This window comes from Indicator indicator, chromosome 2 (assembly GCF_027791375.1).
Source record: "Indicator indicator isolate 239-I01 chromosome 2, UM_Iind_1.1, whole genome shotgun sequence".
NCBI lineage: Eukaryota > Metazoa > Chordata > Aves > Piciformes > Indicatoridae > Indicator > Indicator indicator.
This window is the reverse complement of record NC_072011.1, coordinates 24094476-24120495: the sequence shown is the minus strand read 5'-3', so window position 1 is coordinate 24120495 and position 26020 is coordinate 24094476. Positions and strand designations below refer to the sequence as shown.

The 26020-nt window shown below is 39.5% G+C and overlaps 1 protein-coding gene across 1 annotated transcript in view; it reads right to left on the bottom strand.

Moving 5' to 3' along the window:
- IGF2R (insulin like growth factor 2 receptor) overlaps positions 1 to 26020 on the bottom strand; it is a 57492-nt gene that overhangs the window by 6878 nt on the left and 24594 nt on the right. Inside the window, exons 19-42 of the mRNA XM_054396617.1 lie at positions 23377 to 23556; positions 22757 to 22858; positions 21885 to 21986; positions 21091 to 21265; positions 19593 to 19760; positions 18777 to 18920; positions 17326 to 17504; positions 16749 to 16836; positions 15144 to 15350; positions 14814 to 14944; positions 14016 to 14113; positions 13216 to 13352; positions 11433 to 11623; positions 10690 to 10816; positions 10196 to 10318; positions 8922 to 9184; positions 7160 to 7372; positions 6167 to 6316; positions 4989 to 5150; positions 3815 to 4022; positions 3268 to 3414; positions 2537 to 2771; positions 1478 to 1614; positions 400 to 514 (exon numbers count right to left, since the gene is read on the bottom strand). Of these exons, the coding sequence (XP_054252592.1) occupies positions 400 to 514; positions 1478 to 1614; positions 2537 to 2771; positions 3268 to 3414; positions 3815 to 4022; positions 4989 to 5150; positions 6167 to 6316; positions 7160 to 7372; positions 8922 to 9184; positions 10196 to 10318; positions 10690 to 10816; positions 11433 to 11623; positions 13216 to 13352; positions 14016 to 14113; positions 14814 to 14944; positions 15144 to 15350; positions 16749 to 16836; positions 17326 to 17504; positions 18777 to 18920; positions 19593 to 19760; positions 21091 to 21265; positions 21885 to 21986; positions 22757 to 22858; positions 23377 to 23556 (3782 nt within the window). The remainder of the gene's footprint in view (positions 1 to 399; positions 515 to 1477; positions 1615 to 2536; positions 2772 to 3267; positions 3415 to 3814; positions 4023 to 4988; positions 5151 to 6166; positions 6317 to 7159; positions 7373 to 8921; positions 9185 to 10195; positions 10319 to 10689; positions 10817 to 11432; positions 11624 to 13215; positions 13353 to 14015; positions 14114 to 14813; positions 14945 to 15143; positions 15351 to 16748; positions 16837 to 17325; positions 17505 to 18776; positions 18921 to 19592; positions 19761 to 21090; positions 21266 to 21884; positions 21987 to 22756; positions 22859 to 23376; positions 23557 to 26020) is intronic.

Below are 26020 nucleotides of genomic sequence, written 5' to 3'. Positions count from 1 at the left end.
AACATTGAGCTTTCTTAGTATTTGTGACCATGCTTATACACCTCACTTTAGACACTTTGTTTATCTGTAATGATGTATATTTCTCTATTGAACAGATTTTGAGCAAAGTTAACAGTGGTTGCACTACAACTGACATTTAACACAACAGCATACCATCCACTGTCAGATCTAATTTGGAAATACAAAGCTTCAATTTTTGCCCAGAAAATAATACAATTGTTTATGGAAGTGAACAGGTCCAGAGCCTCCAGAAGGTCCATGTCTTACAAGTACAGACCAAGGATTACTTTAGGGACTCACCAAAAGAATGGGTAGTCACTGTCCTAAGACTTACAGTTTACTAGAGAGGTACAAAAGAATGAACTATGGAGATCAACGCCATGTTAATTTGTTACTCACCTCTGCAGCATGGGCATGCCAACAGTTTTTGCGCACTTCAGTTGTATAATTGTCTTTACTTTCTTGTTTTGCCTACATTCCTGGCCACTGGAATAACTAATATACACTGTATCACCTAGAAGAGAAAAGTGGTTCTGAAAGCAGCTATCAGAAATTCTCTTTGCTCATTCTCCATTTGTTCAGATTAACTTTTCCTGCACAGGTCATATACCAATTACAGTACTTCAGTAATCTCAGGCCTTCACACTGATCATCATTTAAAAATCACTCTCAAACGCTTTTATATTTCCATCACACCATGTGTTCAGGTCACCAGAATGGCTGTACTGAATGTTTACATTTAAGATGTACTTTTTCAAACATAAGAGTAAATAAAGATACTCATTTATAAACAAACTCGGGCAACACATACCATTGTATATGTACGTAGACATAAAATTTCCTTTCATTCCAAACACTCAGCAACAATTAAAAAAAGACGTTTGAACTGAAAGCTTGAGTAAGGTTGAGAATTGTTAAATTATTTTTCTTAAGTGTGAAGCCAGCTAGGCATCTCTCTCTTGTTGCTTTAATTAAAGAATTTAGTGGACCTCAAACAAGTCTTTCAAAAGAAGGAAAGTAGTTCCCCTTCCCACAATTGGAGAACCACAGACAGGTTGAGGTTAGAAAGGGATCTCTGGAAGTCATCTGGTCCAAATCCCTTCCTCAGACAGGGCCACCAGATGCCAGATGCCCAAGACCATGCCCAGACAGCATTTGAGTATCTCCAAGGTAAGAGACCCCACAACTTCTCTGGGCAACCTGTGCTAATGCTTAAAGTATTTTGTTATGTTCAGATAGAAAATTCACTTCCTCCAGCTTTAATGACAGCACTCTATTTGCTTCAGTGTCTTCTCATGGTTTAAACATCACTTTTAGATTTGATTGATAGCATTTACTGGTCTTGCTTTTAAAAGCAGATCCACTGGTAAAGAGGTTTCAAAATAAACGCTTCACAAGGCACAATTTGAGAACCATTATAGCTAGGTTGTACAATTTTACCACCTCTAGCTCTCCACGGGAACAAAAGTAACTCTACCTGTCACATTCATCTTCTGTGTATGAACAAGTCCAAGAACTTGAACATCACCATTTTCATTCTTCCTGCAAACACTGGCTCTCTCAGGGCAGCCTGTAGGTCCCTCATGTACCCGCTGACAGAGATTCACATAGTACCTATACAGAACACAGTGGACAACGTTTCTTTAGAATTAATTTAGATTAAACCGAAAAAGTGGAACATAAACTTTGGAACCCTCATTGGAAACTATCCAGGTTGAAAGAAGTTAAATAGTTGACAGAATAAAGCATGCACTAAAGTTTAGCAGATTGCTTCTATTACTAAATAAATGTGTGCAAAAAGAACTGATCATTTACCAGATTAAGTCACTTGTTAATCTTGACCTAGGCCGAAACTAGAAATTGGAACAGTCATGAAATGCCCCAAAGGTTATAGTACTACCCTAAAATTTAGTGTCTCCTTGGACCTATACCATTAAGTTTTATTAGAACAGATTAACTAGTACCAAAGTGGTGAACAAAAGAGTTCTCATAGTTTATCCTAAATTTAGGATTAGATGCTTTCATCCTTGCCAGTTAATTTCTATTTGCTAACTGGAGGAAGAAGGCTGGAGATGTTGATGACTTCCTGCTATTCAACTCTTTTCTAGGTTGACAAGGGGAGGAAAAAACCCTACTTCAACTTCAAAGTTACACACTGCAGTCAAAAGACAGCAATGAAATTAAGATTTTTGTTCAGCATGATTAAGAAATAAATTGTCTTTAAACCACAAAATTGTTTCATTAAGGCAGCAGTTTAAATAGAAAGCCTTTAAAAAAATCCTGGTTCAGACTTAGTCATCCTTTTAAAATCAACAGAGGAAAGAAGTGAGGAGTAAGACACTAATTTTCAACCTCATAAAAAAATGGGTTCCTTTTCAGTTTTTTGTCTGTATGCTGTGTTAAGCACTGATAGTCTTCAGACACTGTCAGCAATTTAAAGAGACTCTGAACAGCAACCAAACAGAAGTATTATGCCTTAACAGAACTTCAATTGTATTGGTTGAAGGCTGCTTCCTGGGAGTTACTCATTACTCACGAGTTCCCATTGTGGAAAAAGATCCATGATCCTGTCAGGGAAGAGAGCATTCTGAAGTCATAAGTTCTGTGCTTTTGGACAAACTTGCACTCCATCTTCTTGGGAGGACAAACAGCCTGAGTCTTCCATTCAAATGTCACAGCACAGCCAAGCGTCTCACTCAGAAGGTATGGTCTCCCAACACCAGCATTTTCATCACATGTGAAAATAATAGTAGATTCCCTTCTTGCAGTTGCTTTAAAGGGTAAGGTTGGAAAGAGGAGAGAACATAAAGCAAACCAACCAGAAAGAAAAAAAAAGACAAACCCAACCCATATTTTGTCAGAGGCTTTCAGGCATATATGGATTTCAGTGTAGCATTTTTCACTATCACCAAACCCTCTCATCAGGTATTACTTTAGATAGAGGCATAAATGCTTTACACCTAACCATTTTATTCCTTTGGCTAGCTTTCATGCTTTTTTAGAGAATAGTTTTCCTTCCAGAACAATCAATCTTCATCAGTTATCACTTTTTACTTGAACACTCATGATCTAAAGGCATGAATTTTTTATTTCAGAAGTATTTTGCTCACTTGAGTAGAGTTAGGTTTCTCCCAGAGATTCCTTGTCTTGCCCACTCCAAGCCCTCTACTTTCATTGTATTGTATCAGAGGCCTTCGCCCAGCCTGATAATGGCTACCTCCCCATGTTAGCTCAGATCTTTGTACATGAAGATTAGGAAGTTCTTACCATTTCCACAAAATCCCCATTTTCCATCTCCCTGGTAATTTTCAGTTGTAGCACACCATGGCCTATTCTTTTCTTCCGTAATACATTCCTCATGGGTCTTTCCTTTGTACTTGAAAGGGAAGACACAAAGCTCTCCCTTTTCAGTCACTGAGAAAGAGAGGTACATCCTCTGAACATGCAGTACAACAGCAGGCACATCCATCTTTGGGACCATAGCCAAAGCCTGTACTTCAACACTAAGAGAAGTCACAGGCAAAAGGAAGACAACAGAAATCCTGAAACACTGAATCTAAAACCCAGTTAGAAAGCCAGGATGTACTGTACAATTAGCTATGATCACCCCTCCAGAAAAGTTGCACTCTCTCTTCTAGGAGATGCATGTTGATGTTGCAGATCATTATGGTGCGTGTGATTTAATAGAACTACATGTTTCTATTAACATGCAAAACCCATGTTGCTTCCCTCATATTGCAGCAAAATCTCACATTTTAGAGGTAAAAAAACCTGAGAAATTTTTACATAAAGAATGAGTCTGCTTCACTCTCACCTGGAGGACACCGATCACCTCCTGTATACTGCAAGATGACTGTTTCATCCTGGTGGTTATAGTCCATTCTCATTTCCTTTACGTTTCCAAAAGATGATACTCCACTTGTAGATGTTAGACACACTGCCCCATCTTTGCATTTTCCCTGGAGCAAGTCTGCTGCCTTACTGCATACACCAACATGGTAAAGGTTGGATCCAGAAAATACCTGTAGACATCCAGAAACATCTTATGAAGAGTGACTGAAGGAGCTGGGGCTGTTTAGTTCGAAAAAGGAGGCCAAGGGGAGACCTCATTGCTATCTACAACTACCTGAAAGGATATTGTGGCGAGGCTGGTGCTGGTCTCTTCTCACAGGTAATTGGTGATAGAACAAGAGGGAACAGCCTCAATCTGTGACTGAGTAGTTTAGACTGTACATTAGGAAAAATTTTTTCATGGAAAGAGTGGTCAGGCATTGGAATGGGGCGGTGGTTGTGTCACCAACCCCAGATGTGTTTAAGGGTTGTTTGGATGTGGTGCTTGGGGATATGGTTTTGGGGTGAACCTTGCAGAGCAAGGTTATTGGTTGGACTTGGTAATCCTGAGGTTCTCTTCCAACCTGAATGTTTCTGTGATTCTGTGGAACAATGCTGCCTCAGAGCCTGCAGTCAATATTTAAAAAAAACACTCAGGTGTTTTATAAACCAAGTCTCATACAGTACTTGCACAATGCAGGAAGAAAATAACTCATTTTGCAAGACTGGCCTTATTTGATACGGCAAAACTGTGAACAAAGTACTCAGGACCAAGTCTGTTCAGCAGACTTGTTTTCATGTTCAGGACTCTACCACAGGTAAAGATTTCTCCTTCCCTTCACTATGAATTTCCCTCTCAAAACCATAAAAAAATACTTTAACGTTATTCCATCTGTCAGAGGACAAACATATATCAACATCCACCACTGCTGCAGCACATGCTTTAGTCTCTTCTCATACCCCAGCATGCTTAAAAGAAAACCCTGATACAATTTTAAAACACTGATAGTAATGGGCAATTCACAAATTAAAAAAACAAAACACACAAACAAAAAAAAAAAAAAAAAAGAAAAAAACCAACCAACCAACCAACCAAAACAACCCACACCCCAAAAAAACAAACCCACCCCAATCCTCACACCACCAGAAGGCATTACCTCAAACGACCTTCCAGAAAGGCTGGTCAGGTTAAAAGTATAGTGTAGCTGTTCATCAGTCACAGAACAGCCTAAAGTTTTCACTTTATCAGGACACACAACTGGAGTTTCCCACTCAAACACAAAACTGCAGTCAAGTTTCCTTATCATCTTTGGCTTGCCCTGTTAAAGAACACAGTGAAATATAGTAGGTTTGAGAATTTGTTGTTCTATCTGCGTTTCTCCCTCACCCCACAACAGTTAACCTCAGTTATTACCAAGGCTAGGCTTTGCTGACACCTTTGTATAGCGATCAGCACCAAAACAAGCTACAAGTGAAGTACAGCCTACAGAGCTCTCCAGGAAACAATCAATGCCATATGAAGTACACAGGATTTCTTACTAATTAGGGTTAAGGTTGCAAGCAGCAACAAAAGCGAGAACACTGTGTTTCTGTATGGTAGAGAACACTAAGAATTAAGTTTTACAAAGAACACTTTCTTTTGACATATTTCAAATAAAAATAAGTATGGTCTCTGTAATGCTTAGAGCTACCCAGAGCTTCAGCTCATGTCTCACGTTCATGGAAAATGGTTCCACTGAGTAACTTCAACAAGCTCTAGTTTGTCAAACATCATACTTCAGTGTTTTTGCAGTTTGTTGAATCATTCAAAAAATTCAAGCAGTGGTAGATTCACACCATGATGCGACTTCTATTTAGTGTTTGGGTGTCAACACAAAATAAAATCATAAGTACCTAAATGCAAAATTTTAAAGCTATGTCTTATTATACAAAGGGTTACAAAACAGAAGGAACATTTCACAGGAACAGCTTTACAAACAGTTACACTGGTTCTTGCATTAGCTTGTGGTACAAACTTTTGGACCCAGACAAGGGGAAATAGAGCATTAAGTTTAATGCCAGCAGTAAGTTATTGCTATGTTACTTCGGTGGAATTTGACCCTTGAAACCATCAGAACCTGCTATTCTGAAGCCCAAAGTTCATACACTTTGACATTTTGCTTGGTTATGAATACAAATACTGAGTATACAAGTAGTTAAGAATGTAAATATTAAATATATTCATTGCTGAAACAAGCACATCCTTACATGCTAGAAACAAACCCTTGATTCAGTTTTAACCAAAGCTAACACTGGCTGCATTCCACTATCAGCATTTGTTTAACAGGTATCTTACCAGACTCGTTCCTTGGCTGCAGTGAAATACAATAAGAGAAGTATAGTTCATTTTGTTGTTTATCTGACAAGGAGTAGTACTGTTGTAAGTGATGTAAACTTCATTTCCTGCCTCATTTAACTTGGGAGGTTCAGTAACGCGACCAATATCCTATACAAGCAAAAATACATATTAAGAGACAGAGAACACATGCAGATTTCAGATCAGCCCAGAGATTGATTAGTTCAGCTCACTCTGCTTGGTTTACATGAGAGCACAACTATTGTACTTTTGAAAACTGCATTCTATACTCAGAACAGTTGTTGCATTTCAATCTTAAAGAATAAGTTGAGCAGCTCAAAACGCTCTTTGAGTAAAGCTTGGCAAAAGCCAAGAAAGTTCTACATCTTACAAGTAGATTCTGCTTTAAATCACCATGCCAAAATACCAACACATCACTTATAAACAGTGTAGTATTAACAACAGTCCTAAGTCAACGTGGAAGTTCATGGAAAACAATCTCAACTTTATGTGCATCTTCCACAGCTCACAAACAACATCTCAAAACCTGTGAGCCTCCATCTCTCAAGGTAGCAACAGGGAAAAGCTAACCCATATTATGTCACAGGCTTGTTAGTTACACAGCTGTTAAGGTCTTACATGGAAGTACTAAGTGCATTAGGACACACCCTGCTTCATATTGCAACAGGCTATCATGGGACCGAGCATAAACTTTCTGTGCCACATATGGCAGATTAAGAGGCATTCTGCTTCCCAGTCTCCATATATGGTGCACAGCACTACACAAAAACTCTGCAGTAACGTTTCATATCTGTCATGGTATGGAATCTTCTGACCCATAAAAAAACACTGGGGTTTGGCATAGGAAAATACTTCTTCATAGGGAAAGCAACCCATTTCCAAGCCTCTGGTTCAAATCAGGTCTCTAGGCAGGCACACTGTTTATACTAGCAGGGAAACACACATTTCAGTGATTCCAGGCATAGTACTTACTATTGGTGAGTCATTAACAGGAACCATGCAAACAGCTGCTCCAGGTGGGCAGCCAACATCTTTGATAGGATTGAGAGGCTCACAAATGTTGATGTAGAAGTCTGGAGAAACATCTGTTACATCTTCATCCACAAATGCCTCATAATACCCAGTGCGATGGATCAGAGGAGACAGGTCAATAACGGAACTGCCATTTAATACTGTGCACTTCACCTACAAGAAAACAGGGTTTATTGCTCTTATTCTTGTATTGTTTGCTTTGATTTATCCTTCACAGGACCAGCAGCACTGTAGTATTTAAAAGTTTCAAATCTATAGATACTAAGCACCTACAGACTGCATATGCAAAACTTCAATCATTTATATGGACTCCACTGCATCAGAATGTTTAAGAACAATACAAAGATTTAAAGCTCTGGCACGCATACTCCAGCATGCATAGTCACTATATCTTTGTAAGATCAGTAGATTCTACAGTTCCTTCATCTTTCCATCTCCTACACATTATTGGACCAACTCCCAAAACCAACTTGGCCATAACAATGTGAAATTACTGTACTGCAAGTTGATGGCTTGAGCACTGCATTTCCTCCAAGCCTATTGTATACATTCTTAAAGTGCATAAGCTTACTGACAGCCTGCCTGGCATTTGGGAATTTTATTTTTACATATCAGATAAAGAGCAATTAACAAAATTACTGTTTCATTTCAGGACAAATAATCATCACTGCTACCTATTGATCACCACACTGAAATAGCTAGGGTCACTGTGAATACACTGAAAAGGGATCAGAAATGCACAAATTATCACTGAGCAGAGTTAACAGGCTAGGAAACACAATGTTTTTAGGCACTGTTGATTTGTATTGCAGCATGCCACATGTTACTTAAAAAGGAAACCAGAGCCATATCCAGCAGAACTCCTACAGAAGGAGAGGACATGTGACAACTCCTATCAGGGAAGAAAAACTGGAAAAAATTTTTTCTAAATGGAAGTGAGGTCTGTGGTAGTATTGAGAGGGTGGTAACTAAGAAAAAACAACTTGTCACAGATGTCCCCACTGTAAGTAATCATGACAGCAAAAACAATGATGAGGCAGATTCACAGAGGGTAACGTTCCGGTGTTAAGAAAATATCTGAATTCACCCTACAACTCATTTAGGCTTCTATTTACATTGCTGACTTTTACTCTGCACATCCAATACTTGAGACTAGCTCCAAGTATTGTCTGAAACACCAATTCATCTAGAGTTGAACATGTCACATTATTATAATGTGTTATACAGCAGAGAGATTCTAAATTCATGCTATTAGGTTTTACCAGTCTTTGCACAAAGCAAACATCCATTTGCCTGTAGTAACTTGCTTAGAAGCAAAGACTATCCCCAAGCACAGAGATGCTCTCCATCCTCAACTCTACCTAAGCTCTGATGGGTGGAAGTTCTTAACCATGATTTCCCAAGAAGATATCCTACAGCTTCTATTTAAGATGCACAAAAAAAGCAAAGTTCCACAGAGGAGTTAATCTTAAGTGTTAAAGGTTTCAACTTCATTAATGATATGGAGCAGAAGTTTGCCAGGTACCATTTACCCCTTTGGAAAATATCACTGAAAAAAGCATTTGAGAACTTCTACATGAACTTGTGTTCTGTAGTAACTACAGAAAGAGACCTTTCCTCAAGGAATTTAAAACAGTCCCATTATACTTAATTCCCCTTAAAATGTAATCCCACAAGTGTTTTCCCTAGAAGTAATTCTTACCTCTTCTTCACAAGCCAAGGAAGTATGCCAAGAGAAATAATTAGTGCATGTCTGCTCATCGTAAGACAGAAAGACAGGCAGGCTGTCATCTCCAACGTCAGACTTGCATACAAAGATAAAATAGCTTTTTTGCTTCAGGTTATGGTCCGCAGGGCAAGCATCTCCATTTTCATAGACAAGTTTTAACACCTGATCTTCATAAGTTAAAGTTTTACTCAGTTTTCCCGCATTAATTGATTTTGGACCATCAGTGATGCAGACACCTAAAATAAAAAAAAAAAAAAAAAAAAAGATCAAGTCTGATGTAACTACCCTTCAAAATTGCACCTTACAACATGAACAGCAGGAAACCTAAGGTTTTAGTCTCACTTTAATTTTCCTATGAAAGACAGGCTTTTTCACACCATCCGCAGTTGCCGTTAAACTGAGCTGAACTGCACTGAAACAAAAAACAGATATTGTCTTTAATTCTTCATTAACCAGCAGACGTTACTGCATCTACACCCCTTTAAGCAAGTCTCAGAGCACAGTGCTTGGTTACCACTTCTCTGAAAAATGAAGCAATTAACACAAAACGCCAGACACGTGGATTTATTTTTATATATATAAAAATTTAAGATGCCTCTTAAAAAAAACAAGTCGATTCAGTATTTTCTTCTAACCACACAAAAATAGTTTTTAATTCACAAGCAACACTTCTAACAATTAAGATGCTTAAATATTATCTTATATTCAGTTTGACAGAAAGCACTTCAAACAGCTTAAAATACAAGATCATCTACTGATGTTTTAGAAGCATCCCAAACAGCACACAAAGCTCCAAGGAGGGCTTGCAAAGCATCAGTGTGGACACAAGGCTCAGTGTAGATATATTACAGCAGTACATCACCAGTGAGCAATTTTTGCGCTCAGCTTACTATAGCTAGACAGTTTATAATTTCTTCCTTCTCATGACAACCAAGAGGTGTAGTAGAAGCACCTTCACTCCTGCTTTCATCTCCAAAAGAACACCCACCCACTCGGCCCTGAAGGGATTGGACTGGAAACAAGCTCATGTAAGTTTAAGAATGGAGTTCACTGAGAATACATCACTTCATTTCCTAAAACAGTTTTAGGATCTTTTCCTAGCTAATTCAGACACAGCTGGTCTCTTCACTCCTTCCACATTTACACTAAAACCTGCCTCTTGTATTTTACAATAAGCTCGAGCATAAGTGTTTTCTCTGGGTACTCTGTAGTCAGTGATACAGTATCAGATTGGATAAGGTGCTTACCAGCTCCATCAGAACATGAGCTTTTAGCTTCAGCGCAGACGTTCAACTCAATGTTTCTGTTATGTGCATCAGTGATGGTATAGCCAGACTCTCGCTTCAGTGACGTCAAATCAAAGAGGTGGCCTGCAGGCAGAACAGGGAATAACTAAATCTTTCTTTTTGAGATGTGAAATAAAAAAAACTTTCTTTATATTAAAAGCTTTTAGTAACTCAATTTAGTAAGGAGGTCAACTGGCCTCTATTTCCCTCCAAGCTTAGAAAGGCAAAGATTTATTAATTCATGTTAAGAGAGGCAAAACTAGCTTCAGAATTATACACTATTTATATGTTCAAAGGGACACCACACTACCTCAGAAGATACTTCTGTATACCAGTAAACTTGTTGGTCACTATCCAGAAGACATATCACACTGCTCTTTTCTAATGAAGTCCCTCAAGAACAAAAACCCAGTAATACCTTTTCCATGTACAAAATCCCGAAGTTTCCTCCTCACCTGTTGCAGGGTTGGTGACCCGGCAGTCATCTTGCACGTTGCTTTTAAGAGGACATGCAGCAGCAGTGAACCATAAGAACGTATATTCACAATCCTCAATGGCCATTATAAGTTCTGGCTTTGATTCCTAAACATGCAACAATGGAGACAGCAACAGCTCTACAGAGTGATACTGCTAAGATTTCATGCTAGAGTTATCCCCTGAGTTGAGATCAGTTCCAGTCCTAGGGCTTAACAGACCACCATGGCCCAACATATTAACCAAAGGGCAGAATACTTAACTGTGATGATTTAAAATATACAGCAGTAAAGATTCATTGTAAGGAGCAATAAAATTGTTGAGAGGAGAGATAAAGGCAACAGAAAAACCAAAAGGTGAGGGTAAGACATCTCAAATAGCAGCACACTTAATGGTATGGTATGAAGAACTACACAGTCAATAGCATTATTTACTACTTGAAACACTTCCCAACACAATACATTCACCTTCAAGACAAACAGACAATCTGAAACCATTATAGATAATAAAATCTGTGCTAGCAGACTGTACAAAACTATCTCTTAAAAACTGCTCAGCATCTTAAAGTTGAAGTACTTATAGGCTAGTCTGCTTACAGGACTGGCTCCCATCCAACTACAGACAACTAGGGAATTGTTAAGAACTGCCCATTATTCTCTATACACATGCAGTGGTATGAACAACTCATGAAAATATACAACCCCATCAGAATAAACCCACTTACAATTTTGCTTTCATCACACTTGAGGCGCAGTATCGTCGTTTTCTTGCGAATTTTATCTGGACACGGCTCTCCATTAGTATATTTCAGAACAGAAACATAATTTTCCCACCGGGGACCATCAGCCACTTGCCCAAGACTTGTACATTTTGTACCCTCCACAAGGGCGGCAGCAGCATCAGAAGGACAGGAATCTATACAGATGAGCAAAAACTGAAATGTTACTCCAAACATCACTAAGAGTTACTCGCCTGCAACAAAACTCCCCTACTCTACTTTCAGTTATGTAATGGCTGATCTATCACCAAGTTGCTGTCCAAACCAGACTCATTGGGTTGCCTTTTCTGCTAAAAAAGTCACAAGTAGTAGCAACTGTCTCACTCCACTCAATGTCAGGCAGGGGAAAGGCTGTGGATGTAGTGTACCTGGACTACGGTGTCACTGATTATCTGGACAAGAGGATTGAGTCTATCATCAGTAAGGCTGCAGATGACACCAAGCTGGGAGCAGGTGTTCATCTGTTAGAGGGTAAGAGGGCTCTGCAGAGGGACCTTGACAGGCAGGACAGATGGACAGAGTCCAACAGCATGAGATTCAACAAGTCCAAGTGCTGGGTTCTACACATTGGCCACAACAACCCCACGCAGAGCTACAGGCTGGGGTCAGAGTGGCTGGAGAGCAGCCAGGCAGAAAGGGACCTGGGGGTACTGACTGACAGCAGCTGAACATGAGCCAGCAGTGTGCCCAGGTGGCCAAGAAGGCCAATGGCATCCTGGCCTGGATCAGGAATAACGTGGCCAGCAGGAGCAGGGAGGTCATTGTACCCCTGCACACAGCACTGGTTAGGCCACACCTTGAGTACTGTGTCCAGTTCTGGTCCACTCAGTTCAAGAAAGATGTTGAATTGCTGAATGTGTCCAGAGAAGGGCAACAAAGCTGGTGAGGGGTCTGGAGCACAAGCCCTGTGAGGAGAGGCTGAGGGAGCTGGGGTTGTTTAGCCTGGAGAGGAGGCTCAGAGAAGACCTTATTGCTGTCTACAACTACCTGAAGGGAGGTTGTAGCCACATGGGGGTTGGTCTCTTCTCCCAGGCAACCAGTGACAGAACGAGGGGACACAGTCTCAAGCTGCACCAGGGGAGGTTTAGGTTGGATTTTAGGAAGAAATTCTTCAGAGAAAGAGTGAGTGGCCATTGGAATGGGCTGCCCAGGGAAGTGGTGGAGTCACTGTCCCTGGAAGTGTTTAAAATAAGACTGGATGAGGCACTTAGTGCCATGGTTTAGTTGATTAGATGGTGTTGGGTGATAGGTTGGACTAGATGATCTTGAAGGTCTTTTCCAACCTGGTTAATTCTGTGATTCTGATTCTGTGAACGTTGTAGGTCCCTTCCAGTCCAAACCATTTTACTACCTGGGAAGTAGACTAATACACAGAGTGAAAGGCTACAGTCTGTCACCTGGTCTTCCACTGCACGAAATATGGAATCAGTCAGAAGATACTAAGTAAACATCTTGTGCCAAAAGATTAAAATAATCTTTAAAAGCTGCAGTGGATTTTGCATAAGGATGGGAGAGCTAGGCTGCTGAAGTTAGAGAATATAAGACCTGCTAGTCAATCTCATCTGCCAAGTAGATCGAAATCAGGCCCACAACCCCCTAGTGCTGAAATCACACCACTGTCTCCACATAGTTTGCTTTGGTTTTTTTCAGTCTGAACAATAGGCAGGCATACTGTCCTACCACTCACCCCCGCTAGCTACAGTGAGAATATATTTTATTTTACTCTTACGTGCAGCATTGTATAGCACTAAGGGCCTGCAGATATTAATATAGTATTTCTGTGCTGAAGCAGATAGAGCAATTGCCTCCCAATTTTCTCTATGTCGTGTTAGAGATGAAAAGTCATAGAAGTTTCCTTTGTCGTCCCTGTAAGAGAAACAAAGGATTCAAACTAAGAAGCATTAAAAAAAAAAAATTCAAGTAATTGTAAGTTGCAATTCTTAAGTCACTACAGTAATTCTTTAAACTAATAACTCTATAGGCAGAGTACTGTGCTGGAAAGGGAATGTACACCAGACTTCTGGCAAGCACAAATGCTTTACCTTAGGGTAGAAACCTATCATGATGCCAGATATTAAAATTCTGGGCAAATCATTAGCCACATTTGACACAATTTATCAAATTTAATGAACTAATAATTGCTTGTGACAGAGATGACATTTTGTCTGAAGCTTTGTTTGGTGTTAGTTCCAAATGCACAGCAGTTGCATCCTTCTTTAAATTACCTATAGTTAAATAATAACTAGATACCTAACATACTCAAAGTTCAACCATCAATAATTGCATACCCAACAGCTCATTTTGATGCTAAGCTTATTCCCCAAAAGAAGCTCAAAGAAAGCATTTTTCTACAGTGAAATTAGTTTAAAGTACAGATTGCAAGCTACTTAAAACACACTGCACTGTCGTTGAATGTCGCATGACCTCATTACTACTGTCAACATGCAACACCTGAATGGCAGCATTGCACTGAGCTGCAATAAGGCTCTATTTTTGTTCTTCCATTTTAAGTTTGTGGAAACAACTCACTTGTAGGAGCACTCAGTAGATTTAACAGGTGGGCAAGCATATGGAGTATGCCATTCAAACATGTAGGTACAATCTGGAGTTTCTTTCAAAAATACAGGCTGAAAAACCAAAATACAAAAGGCATTTACTTTCTCATTTTGACATACTGAAATTACCGAAATGTCTCAGCCTTGCTTCAAGAAGATCCAGGGACTTGTATTTACATATATTAGAGGCACACAGCACCTCTGATCAGCTGAAATCATGGCTTCTTCCAAAACCTGAATGAACCACATGCACTCTTCTTTTAAGAGTAGCCATTAGGAGCTTCTGCCTCCTCCAAGAAATAAGGGGAAGAGCAAAAGTAACTATAGACACCATTATTTAAAAAAAGGAAGGAAAGCACATGTACAGAGAGAGACACTAAAAGCAAGTAATCATCCTGTTTCGGCCTGGCTATGTAATACTGGCTTTCCTGTAGGTATGTCCTACCTTTTATTTCTTACTAAGAAACAACTGTTATTTCTGGGAGAACATCCCTTCCCAACATCTTCAAGAGCATTACTAATGGCAGGCATCCTCTAAAAGGAACAACATGCCCTGTCTTTTCCTGAGGCACAACAAAGATGCTTTCATTAAATAGGAAATGAAAAATATTCCTCTTTTTTGTTACCTCACAGGACCTTTCAAATTCCTGCCTAATCTGTAAATGATTAGGCAGTCCTTGAAGGAAGTTCATGTTCTTCTCCTTACCCTCCCACATATTAAGAGGGCAACTCTGGAAGGCAGTACACACAGGCAGCACATTTTGAAACTAACCTCAGATGTAGTCTTGTCACAATAGAATAATATGGCAGTTGATCGTTCATATATTTTATGACATTTTTCTCCACTGGTGTAGTTAATCATTATTAAACCATTTCTAAAAGTCAGATTTTCTGTAAGCAAGCCTAGAAGCAAAGAGTTAAGAAAAAAGAACATAAGTGATCCAGTAAATACACATGACTCCAGTAATGCCTCTGGCAACAGGGTTATAGACAGCAGTAACATGCACAGTAACGTACTGAGAAAGACCTCAGCCTTCCACTAAAACTTGTGACCCTAGTTAATCCTCCCATTATCTAAATTCCTTCCAATGAAGTGCTATACCTGCTACTTTTTTGAAACTATTGTCCATCTTCTTTACTTGACATGAAGACACATTGACAGCCTCTGGTTTGCAAGGTTCTGTTATTGCTCCACAAACTCTGAAGTAGTAGTCATACTCATCTGTACTCACTTTTATGTCTTTATTGGAAAGTGGCTTCAGGTTATAAACATGACCATACCTTGGATCTTCCACCTGGCAATTTTTTCCTAAAAAAAAAAAAAAAAAAAAAACAAAAAAACAATTTAAAATACTATTTAATACCTATGAGCCATGCCAAATGCACTTAAGGATAATTAAACCTTACTGGCATAAATACGGCCACAAAAGTGAGTGGCTGTCACTTTCAGTGACACTGCAGAATCATTTTAGTCCAGCTAAGCATCTCATTTCAGTAAGTCACCAATATTTACAACCATGAGACTAGGCTATAAATGGAACTTTTATAACTGTCACTAAAGCATGATGAAACAGTCGCTGTAGTTCAAAAACCTACTTCAAAGTGGCCTCAAAGGTTTTCTTCAGCTGTGCTAAAGGTTAAGTACAGAACCTGAGACACTAAGTACAGCACTTGCTTAATTATCTGGAAAACCAGCAAGGTCGTAAGGCCAAAGCAAAAGTTGTTGCAGATGTCAGACTTGCATCATCTTTTAACAGCTATGAAGTTTGCTGAGTTAGAAAATGACTGATCATAGCATATGTTAACTATAGCTTATGGGTCTACCGAGATGTACAAAAGGTTTAGGAAAATTCTAGTTTCACAAGTCCTATCAGCTCGTATACATCAGTAATTTTACTGCTGATCAAGTCCTCAGTAAAGTGACTCTGCTCAATATCCTGAAGCTTTTTACAATCTGATGTTTTGGGGGCTTTATCACATGATTATTAGGCTCCCCGAGTCATTCGACCAGTTGGAACTCTTGCCACTGGTGCCCTGCGCAGTTAGCTGCATGCAGTAGCTTGTAAACACTCTCTTCGCAATGAGATCACTGACAGTTTCAGTAACGTCTAGGACTGCTGCAACAGGAAGTCTGGACGTTTCATAAGGCACTAATCTACAAGTTACAGAACAGAGCCAGCAAGGGCAGAGAAGCACCTGTACGCTCAACTTCCCACCTAAGAACCAATTACCAGAACTAGAACCTGTGATTTCTTCTTCTATGTCCGGAGTCAACTGTAAACTCTGATGCTCTCATGCTGGTTACTCTCACATTGTCTAACAAGGGTTAAGTTTATAGTATAGCTTCCTGGCCTCAGTAGGAGACAGGGAATTGCTAGGCCTAGTATCAACCATGACCTCATGAAGGCTCTTGCTTTTTTAAGATTTACAAATATAAGCAAGTCTACCTGTGATTTAATACTGTAGTACTATGATTTGTCAGAGACACTACTGATACTGTATCTTCTTTCCCTACATAAGGAAGTATATTTGCCTGTCATACGAAGATGTACTTTTAACGTTAGTTGGCTTAAAGCTCAGGGGAGACATTCTTCCACAAGCCAGCATCATTTACAGCAAGATTCACAAGGCAAGAAACAAACAGATTCACTAAGTACTTCTTGCACAGATTTGTTTGAGACTTTAAAGCTCAAGTAACTACACTTACCATCTGCTTTGTGAACAGGACATGCAGCCAAGGTTCTCCAAACAAATACAAACTCACAGTCATCCTGTTGGTCAAACACTGGTGATCCCTACAGAATGAGGGATGAATAAGGCTCATTAATGATTACATTTTAAGTCTCAAAACTTACATAAAGAAATTTTTTTTTTAAATTGCAGTTGCACAGTCTAATATCTCTACTATCAAATTTCAGTACCCCTTTTTCAGAAAAGAGCTGGTTTTGGTGGCTCACAGGATTCCCTGAGAGAATTCACTGTTGTGTTCTACAGGCTTTGGAAAGTAGTTCCAAGGAGAGACAAGGGAGAGGTTTGTATAAAAGATGTTACTTTTTAGAACCAGCCTCTCCATTCCACAGGGAATAAAGGTGTTCAAGACCAGGCTAGATGAGGCTCTGGCCAGCCTGATCTAGTACGGGGTGTCCCTGCCCATGGCAGGGGGGTTGGAACTGGATGATCCTTGTGGTCCCTTCCAACCCTGACTGATTCTATGAAATACTGCCTGGTTTGTTAAAGTCTAAGCTCTAAAATCCCCATTAATAGCAATTGGCACAGAAAATTACCATTGTTTGGCCGCACTGGAAGATTATCCGTGTAGAATAGCGTTGCTTATCCTTGCACATGTCACCATTCAAGTAAATAATGCTTAATGACCCATCAGTAGCAGCCTGTGGGTTTATCTGAATGACTCCAAGGTTCTGGCTTTTATCATCGTATTTCACACAAGATCCTATGGCACCACCTACAGGAAAAAGAAAAAGCCTGTGTTTTAGTTCAAAGTTTAGCTCCCAGCTGAGCATAAGGGGAAAATTCTCTACTTCGAGGGTGCTGGAGCAGGAACAGGTGACTGCAATAGGCTACCTACAAAGGCTGTGAATTATCCTTCTCTGGAGTCTTTCAAAATCCACCTAGACATGTTCCTGTGCAACTTGATCTAAGAGGGATCTTAGAGGGATTAGATTAGACCTTCAAAGGACCCTTTCAACCCCTACCCTTCTGTGATTTGATAACTAGAGTTAAGTTTGTGGTAAAATAACACAATGGAGCAACTTTAAGAGAGCTTTGAACATGAAAGCAAACTGTCTCAAACTCCTGAAGCAGAACACAAGAAGTGTTTTCATAAATACAGTTAGAGATACTGTGTGTTTAAGGCTTTTGAGGAATAGAGTAAGTTCACATTCTGCATTTGCTGAAATCTTTAAAACTGCCCTAACTTTTCTGCTCTGCAGACTACAGCAACAGCTTAAATCTGCAACATTGTGTTCAGTTCTGGACCCCCTCAGCTCAGGAAGGACAGGGAACTGCTTGAAAGGGTCCAGTGCAGAGCCACAAAGATGATTAAGGGACTGGAACATCTTCCCTATGTGGAAAGGCTGAGGAAGATGGGTCTCTTTAGGTTGGAGGAGGCTGAGGGGTGAGCTCATTAATGATTGTAAACACATGAAGAGCAATTGTCAGGAAGACAGAGCCAGACTCAGGGATATCCAATGACAGGACAAAGGGCAACAGGTGCAACATGGAGCATAGGAGGTCCCACATAAATATAAGGAGAAACTTTTTCACTGTGAGGGTGACAGAGCACTGGGACAAGCTGCCCAGACAGGTTGTGGAATCTCCTTCACTGGAGACATGCAAAACCTGCATTGATGTGTTCTTGTGTGACCTGCTATAGGTGGTCCTGCTCTGGAAGGGGGGTTGGACTGGATGATCTTTTGAGGTCCCTTCCAATCCCTAACATTCTGAGAAATGCAGTAAGACATAGCATAAGCTCCTCACTCTGGCATCATTCAATTAGGAGGCTTCAACAACATTTAACTTTCTTCTTTAGGAAATAAATAAAAACCAAGGACACCAACAAATACTGTCCTCAATACGTTTTTCCCAAATGCATTCCCACACATGTCAATGCAAGAATTCTGATGAGTATTAAGATGCCTCTCAGGGATGTCATTCTTAATATAAAGTCTTGCATAAAAAGTAGTTAACTTAAAAAAATGCATGCCACTTAACTTACCAATGCATCCAGACACACTGGGTAAAGGCTTGCAGACATTCAGGAAAAATGTTCTCTTCTGTGCTTCCTTTGAAGTGTCTATAGCAACCCATGGCTCACTCTCTTTGCTCAAGTCACTTAAGTCATACTCGTTGCCAGCAGCATCTGAAAAAGATGCAGTACATACAGTAAGCTGAGAGATAATCTATTAGATACTTGCAGCACTGTCAGGTTTGAAATAGGACAAGTCACAGAATCACAGAACATCAGGGGTTGGAAGGGACCTCCAGAGATCAACTCCCCACCAAAGCAGGATCACCTAGGGCAGGCTGTACAGGAACACGTCCAGGAATGGATTCATTCACTGATGAATACACAAAGCAAAGTAATTTGCAGAATCACATTATACATCCCTTGAGACAAAGTACCATTTCCAGTAAAAACACCTTCAGACCAAATATAGACCAGTTTCCTTAGAAGTTACTTCCATACAAGTAACTACTCCACAATTCACAGGTGCATTTTTCCACAGGACAATACTAAATTAACCTTTTTTTTCCAGAGTTGTACTGAAGCAGCATTCATTCATGACAAGTATTGAAGGGTTTCAAAGCAATTATCAGCTCTTATGTTCAATATTGGCTTTTTGCCTGTCTTCCTAAATTAAGTCTGCTTCAAACAAGTTACCTCCTCTTCCTCTCTCCGACTTCTGTGAAGACTTCAAGTCTTACAATGTCTTTACAACAGGTATTCTTAACAATCTCTACAGAAGTTTGCTATTCTGTTAATCCTTCCAACAACTGCTGCAAAGAGCCTACTCAAACTCGAGGTACTTACCTGTTACCTGGCAGTCTACAGGGGCAGGAGCACAGGCCAATGCTGTGTGAAACTCAAAAAAAGTATTATGGATGTTCAGCATACTGTTTATCTCTTCACGCACAAACTTAAGCTCTCCAGGATAGGAATCATTACAAATGAAAGTCACTGTGAATGTGTCTGATGCTCCTGTAAAACAAACAGTCTGCTGGTTCACACAAGAATAGTTTAACCTCAAATTCAAGCTAATGCTTAACTTGAATTTTCTAACACTTTCTTATTATAAATTGCTTCAAAGAAAATATTAACTTATTGTTTATAGGGTTTTAACTGTAAATACACAAGTCTTCTTTAGAAATCTGTCCTAAATCACCTAGCAGCCCCAACTGTCTCTCCAAATGGGAGACCAGAATGCCTTACACATTAAAGAGCGTAATTACCTTCACTCAACTGTGCTTCCTAGGTCATTGACATGATATATTTGAAGAAAAAAAGAGCCTACAAAACATCAAGACAGCTGTACCAGCAACCTCTACATTACATCAGGCACAGCAAAGCACTGGATTCAAGGTTTTGTTTATTTTTAAGAACTTCAGTGTAATGACTGCTGAGAAAAATAATACTGATACTATTTAAGCAGCATGTTAAGTGTTTACTACTCTTTCTCCTGGCCTGCAAGAAATGGCAGAGTTAGGGGGGTAGTAGTATCCATCAGCAGTGTATCACAGAGTTATCAAAATGGTAGAAGCTCACAAAGCAAAATACATGAAATCTCAATCACTTGTTTCCCACTGCATATTAGGTATGAATGCATCACAACTAGGACAGTAAAAGCTGTGGCCATAGCAATTTGTACAGAGAGTAAACATCCAGAAGCAATTGAAGCTCCTGAATGCAAAATCCTGTTTTCCTAAAAGCTTTTTCTTGTTACACAGAAGGTGTTACACAGATATATATAAAAAAAACTCAGTTTTAGTACACTTGCAGAGCACTTTTAAGCTAAAAGTTACACATTTTTCAACAGTCTTATCTGCAAAACAGACTTAAATTAATGAAGTAGGGATAAATGAGATACTAGAGCACTCATTCAAGAAAAACCATTTAGAAGAGTGTAAGCTTACTAAAAAATTACCTTTCAGATATGAAACTATTTCAGAGAACATTAGTCATGAAATTGAAGCTTAAAGCAATAAAAATATAATTTAGAGGAAGAGCTAGAATTTGCTTTCCTTTCTCCATGTGAAGAGCAACATTTTTTGTCTACTCAATAAGGAAAAAAGTCCTATACTGTATTTGGTTTGTTTCCAGCAGGTTTGAAATGTACATTTATTACTGAGAAACTGAGCCGTTACCATTCTGCATGATTTGATTTCTTCCTAAAAATTTAATATGAATTAGGTTAAGTGACTAATGTCAAGCCCATTATCTTTGAGTATATGAAGAAAGGGAGGAATGAAGACCATTCACAAAGTTTGTACAGTATCAGCACTCATATCTACTCCGTATTTCCTGAACTCACCTGATTGCACACGAAAAGGACCTCTGTAGGTTAGAGTTAGAAATCCTTCACTAGACAGATACAAGGTTTTGTCCAATTCCACTAGCCTTACTGATGTTAGATTTTCTGCTTCACATCCAGCAGCTGTTTTGCCATTGATTTCACCACAATCCGGCATGGTTTCACAAATGTTTAGCTAGTTTTGAAAACACATGGGTGTACACAGTGTTAACTGCATCAGAAAAATTAAGTCCACATAACCATTTCTACATCAGTAGAACTCACTTGTCAAGAACTATTTCAAGCAGCATTAAGTGTCCATCGTTTCTTGACTGCAAGGCAACCACTATACTACAGTAACAATATCCTCAATCTTTTGCTTTCAGGTTCATAAATCCTCCCCACTAGAAGTACAGGAGGCGCTTTAGCAAGCTTATTCTTGCAACTGAAAAAAAAATATGTTAGTATCTGTGGACAGCCTAGAACTAATAATATATGCAGACTGCATTAAGAACATTGATAGGGACAGGTTAAATCCCTTTCTAGTCTTCCACTGTTCACTGTGGTATTACACAAGTCCGTAAATAGAAAATCATGCATAGCCTTAGAACTATGGCTACATTATGTTTGCTAAGAACCAGACATTCTTAAGGCTGAGACAAACCAAGTTTACCTTAACTGCTCCTCTCAAACAGTACTTTCCTGACAACTCAAATTTCCTAACAGGAGTCAAAGCTCCAGTTGCTCACTAAGCAAGAGTGGAAAAAAAGCAACAGCAGCATCCATAGGCAACAGATTGTAGTCAGAATCCTTACCAAGAACTTCTTCCCAATGCCAGTAGCCATATAGCCTCTTGCAGAAGCTAATGGCTGCAGATTGAACAGGAAGCCAGTGTTTGGATCTCGTACAGAGCAGGACTAAAAGAAAAAAAAATAGACATCATCATTATCTCCTTTTGTTTAAATTTACCTCTTACTTGTTTAGGGAACCAAAGGATGATTTACACATTCCTAGCCTGCATATCAATTAACCTTAGCCTAAGTTTGGACAACCAGAATACAGCACTGGAAGTATTAACACTTCATTTAATTCTTTTGCATAGTAGTCCATTGGCATTAGCCACGTATCAACATATCAAAGTGCAGTTTAACAGATGACATCTATTAGAGTAGCTAAGAACAAGGAAATTCTGAGGGTTGCCTTCCCACTAACGTGTCTATGTTGAGACCTGTCGATTAGAAGCAATCAAGTCCCTCAATGTAATAAAAAAGAAAGGCAAAAAACCACCACAAAACACCAAACCCAAAGCAAACTAACAAAAACCCACCACACACACAAAAAAACCCCACTAAAAAAGCCTTATTTGATGTGTACACAGCAAGGACAATCTATATCCTTATATATAAAGGCAGTTTTACTAGATGCCTTATAAGGGAATGAAATATTCAGATCCACAGCAAGTAAGATGTCCTAGAGACAGAACATTTGAAAAGTGTAAATTCTGCCCAAACTATTCAGGAACATTTCAAGAAGGCACTAAGGTATCACAAGAGTATATTATGATCAACTTCTGACTTCACTCTAGTTAATTTCTGCCAAGAGCCATTTAAACAAAGCAACCAGAAGTGATAGAAAAAAAAAAAAGAAGTGTTGAGACTATAAATACAATTATCATCCTCCTTCTCACCTGAGAATCATCTTTTGTTTCCTTAATCGGACAAGCAGCCTCGGTTTCCCATATGAACGTGGTAACACATTCCTGAATACCTATAAACTGTGGGCTGCTACTCTGGAAACAGATTGCAGAGAGAAAACCAAATTAAGTGTAAAAGGCATCACCTTCCATTTTATGCAAAACTGTCAGGTTTTCCTAACAGACTTCAATGCAAATGCACACAAGTCCCACTCCCCTCCCCCATATTTATTTTAAAGGACATGCTGAATGCTTTGTCTAGCTAAACACTTGGCATGTCATTAAGCCTCAGCAAAGAACTGAATCTGACATCCGACATCCAAATATTCAGATTAAATTCAATACTGAACCTAGATGTGCACAACCAGACCTTGCCTCAGTCTAAGCTTTGAGTTTGGGGGTATAATGCACATTCCACTAAAAAAAAAAATTAAACCAAAACACAACAAAAAAAACCCACAACAAAACAAACTCTAACAAATAAACGTCTCTATTTCAAGTCCTCAAGAAGTTTCCCTTATCGTGAACCTCCTATAGATCTTCATGAGGCTTCATGTTAAATGATATAGTAAGTTTCCCAATGAAGCAACAACTGAAAGATGATTTCTCCTTACAAGAGTGCCCCTGGAACAGATGAAGTGGATGGTGGTTTTATACACAGAATTCTTTCCATCAGCATCAGTGCACACAGAGCCATTTGCATAGGTTAGAAAAACATGTCCAGGTCTTTCAACTACTAGTTCTTTGCTGGCAACACCAAGATTACTAATAGAGGTGACTTCAGAGTAAGAACCCTAGGAATAAGAAAAAGCACATGAGCAATTCTAAACTCAATTGAAGAGATACAGAAACAGTCAAAAAGAAGAAAATATCACAGTGATCTTGTATATAGAAGATTATCTTGAGTGTTGAAGATAAAGGTATAGAATCATATGATTGCTTTGGTTGGAGGACACATTGAAGACCATCAAGTCCAACTATTAACCTCACACTACCAAGTTATGACTAAACCTTGTCCCTCAGGCACCACATCTATGCATCTTTCAAATACCCAACCACTTCCCAGAGCAGTCTGTTCCTATACCTGACAACCCTTTTCGTGGACAGTTTTTCCTAATATCTAATCTAAACCTCCTCTGGGGTAAATCGAGGCCGTTCCCTCTCATCCTGTCACTTGTTACTTGGGAGAGGGGACTAACACCCCCCCTTGCTACAACCTTGTGTCAGGTAGTTGTAGAAAAATACTGACTCCCCTTAGCCTCCTTTTCTCCAGATTAAACAACCCCAGCTCCCTCAGATGCTCCTTGTAGGCCATGTGCTCCAGGCCCTTTACAAGCCTCACTGCCCTTCTCTGGACACACTCCAGCACCTCAATGTCCTTTCTTGTAGCGAGGGACCTAAAAGTAAGTATCCAAGGTGTGGCCTCACCAGTGTCTAGCACAGGGGTATGATGGGTTTAAGGGTACGCCTTTGATTTCTTCTTACAGAGTTCGAGCAGAAAGGTAAAACAACGTAAATAAATCACAACTGGGTGTAAGAAAGCAAAATAATGATTATTCTAAACACTTCCATTGGAGAAATAGAAATGTTTAGGAGTTAGTACTCAAAACAAAGTATAGGCAGTCTCAGTCTGTCTGGTGTTTCTCTGCTGGGCAGTCTGCATTTCTCTTCTGGCCTTTTGCTTTTTGAAGATATCACACACCCATATACTGACCTTGAAAAGCTAAGTTTAACAACCTCTCTGCTTCTTGGTTTTCTTCCTTCTGCCAGGGGGGGTCTGGGGGAGGCAGGGAAGGAAGAGGCAGGGCCCCTCTGGGGCCAGGGGCCTTTGTTGTGTTTTTCTGTTAATTGTACATATTTGTAAATGTTGTGAATAGTGTATATTTGTACATATTCATTGCATTTCATTTTCGCTTGTAAACTACAGCATCATTTGCTTCCAAATTGAGTTAGCCTGGTTATTGTCAATGTGGGAGGGATTTTTCTTAACCCACCACAATGGGAAGAATAATACTTCCCTAATCCTGATGGCCAAGATACAGATCCCCCTACATTTCTCCCCCATTCTGTTCTTACATGTCATGTATTTAACAGATGCTCCACAAGCAGGTATGGCTTGGAGTTTTGTTGGGCTTTTATTTTTAGTACAATAAAGGACTGTAGTGCCTCACAACAGTCATCCTCATCTCACCATCTTAGGAATTTAGGGAGGCCTATGCCTCATTTGCAGTAATCAGGATTTAATTTGTACAGTTCTTTAAAATACAGTAAGTAGAAGCCTCCAAGTATCTTGGGAATTGACCTTCGGGATCTGCCATGCTTAACAAAACCTAAAAAGCGCTAGCAGAAACCATGCATCAGAATAGCATTTGGTACTACTACCAAGATCCAAATTAATCTTCACTTCTGAAAGACAGCTAGTGTTTCATACTTTTAAACTATTTTATATGTTAGCAACAGAGGAATAAACCTCCAAAACAGCTCTGTCTACAAAGACACATGCCTTTTTTCTTTTTCTTAAGCAAGTCTGCATTTAGGTTGACCCAGTGTGCTCAGTTTTAACTCCAGTATCTTTGGCAACGAAGTAATGAAACCCTAATGTGTCTCTACAGGTAAAGTAGCCTTACCTAACAAGGACTAACACAAGTACAAGGAACTAGTCACATCTGCTTCATGTGCCATGACAGTGATGTACAGATTCAGTCACTCACACATCATCTTCGACTAGATGGAGGGAAAGTGTTCTCTCCATATTTTTAAGAAGGAATTCTGACAAGTTGGTGAGTCCAGCTTTCCCTATAGCTTTAAGTAGCACAGCAGCCAGGCCTTGGGCAAAATGTCCATCCAGCATGTCATAAATTGCTATGCTCCAGTAAAACATAGAGGTAGAAGCCCAGAACCATCAACCCTGCTGTTTTGGTTATTCCTTGCTTGGTAACAGCTGCCTAATCTACCCCCCAAAACCAAAGCAAGCTCAGAGATGAGTGAAAAAACACATTTCTTCCATAGTTCAAATCTAAAACAAGCCAGAATATCTATAAGAGCAGCCTGTTTCTAAAGCAATACTAGTAGTCTCTAAAACCACAGTAGCTCACACAGAAGAGTTTGCCTCTGCAACGCAAGACAGTCATGCATGTCAAACATGGTATGGATGCACTTGTGAAAATTAAAACTTTGGTCTTTGAAGATGTGGACAAAACGTCTACCAGTCTGCAATGATTACAGATGAACAGAACACCATTTTTCACAAAGACACCA